Source organism: Humulus lupulus, chromosome X (genome assembly GCF_963169125.1).
Source record: "Humulus lupulus chromosome X, drHumLupu1.1, whole genome shotgun sequence".
Classification (NCBI taxonomy): Eukaryota; Viridiplantae; Streptophyta; class Magnoliopsida; order Rosales; family Cannabaceae; genus Humulus; species Humulus lupulus.
The window spans coordinates 11,338,220-11,340,096 of record NC_084802.1 but is presented as its reverse complement, the minus strand read 5'-3'; the positions used below and the strand labels follow the sequence as shown (position 1 = coordinate 11,340,096).

Below are 1,877 nucleotides of genomic sequence, written 5' to 3'. Positions count from 1 at the left end.
TCTCCCCGGAAAGTTATTGTAAACACATGGTACCAAAACGATATTTTATATAAACCCAAGGTAGCAAATGGTTACCTACCCATTAAAAAATATAGTAGACTAAACATTCAATAATTATATTAATATAAAATATCATTAATATAATAATGTTTAAAATATAATCCTAATTTTCATAATTTTTTCAGTTTGTATAAGTTAACTTCAAATTGCAAATTCAATAAATATATATAAGTTGTTATGATAGATCATTATTATACAAACCTAATATTTAAATTTGATTTTCTTAATTTTTAAATATATATTTATAAAAAAAAATAGAGGTAATTACTACTATTGATAAAGTTCTTAGAAACAATTAAAATAATATAAGAGGCATCACACGTGTACGCAAGGAAAACTAAAGATTGATTTAGAAAGAAAGAAAAAATGAGAACACTACAATCTCAATCAAGTTTATTGGTGATTACATATCCAATGCTACTATACAATCTAACTTGATTGTTTCGTTCAGGCATCGACGAAACTAAAACGTTCTTCAAACTCATCTCGCTCTCGCAGCTATCGATGTAGTCAACGGCCGTCTTGACGTCGTAGTTCGCCGACATAGCATCCTCGGAGAGCTCAGTCCGCGCGCTTTTGAACGACGCAATCACTGCTTTGTACGACTCAACACATTGTTTGAGCACTGCTCTTGTACTACTATTCCCACTCATCTTCTTATCCTTTAACATTTTTTGGATGAAGTATAAGCTGTCTTTGGCGTTCTTGATCGCTAAACTAATGGAGTCTTTGGCAAAAGTGTTGAGATTCTTTGGTGATTTGGTTCGTGGATCGGCTTCGAGGGCTTCTATGCATTTGGCGTAGTTTATGGTTTCTTTACATACGTTTTTAACTAGCTGTGATGATGATGATGCTTCTGTTGGGGAAGTAGAAAAGAGAATGAGAAATGAGACTGCTAGGGTTAGAAATGATGATAGAACTTTGTGGCCATTTTGAGTATCCATTTGGAGAACAAACGTTTCAAATATCAGGGACTGTTACTGCTTAAAAAGAGCAATGTATTTGGCCTATATATATCGAGTTTTATATGCTTAAATAATATATGTGATGAGTTGTTTGGCACTCATTTATTTATGCTAATCATTGATTTTTTTTAATAGGTTAAATTAAAATCGTTCCTGTAGAAAAGGATTTAAAAGAGATCATATTGGAAGATATGTTGATATATGGAGATATTTATTAAGTAAGTATTAATATATAATTTTGTGTGTGGAGATGCCATCAGATATTTTATGGTCAAATTGTCTTGAAGCGACATCTACTTTACGTGGCCAACTCATATGATACTCTATTCCAAAGTAAAAGTAATAACTTAAAAAAAGATAAACTATAACTTAAAAGATAAATATATGTATTTTTCACTAAAATAAGCATCAAAGAAAGAATAAAAAAGATTATTGCTATTAAATTAATGAGTCACTACATAAATGTGTGAAAAAAAAAATAGTAATAAATATAGAAAAGGACGATTCGATTTCTAAATACTGTTTGCACTCATGACAAGGGAACATATTTTTTATGCAAAATTAACCAGGTTAATTCAGAGATGTGTCTTCATGAAATTTTGGGATTTTGGGAAAAACACTCACTTTTGCCGGTGTGTTTTTGTGTTGGTAAAAGTCATGCAAAAATATGGACAATTCGATAAAAACATTTCCCACAAAATTGTGAAAAATACTTTTGGCGGCGCCAATTTACGCCGGCAAAAGTTAGGCATTTTAGTGGCGTAAAATTGCACCAGCAAAGGTTAAGACCTTTGGCGACGCGGTCTTACGCCACTAAAAGTCAGACTTTTAGTGGAGTGGAATTGTGCCAGT

The 1,877-nt window shown here is 31.8% G+C and overlaps 1 protein-coding gene across 1 annotated transcript; it reads right to left on the bottom strand.

The window, feature by feature from the left end:
* Positions 1-443: 443 nt before the first annotated feature.
* Positions 444-1,004, bottom strand: LOC133805495 (putative invertase inhibitor). The gene has a single exon (XM_062243681.1). The coding sequence runs from the start codon at positions 1,002-1,004 to the stop codon at positions 444-446; it is 561 nt and encodes a 186-aa protein (XP_062099665.1).
* Between the last annotated feature and the right edge of the window lie 873 nt (positions 1,005-1,877).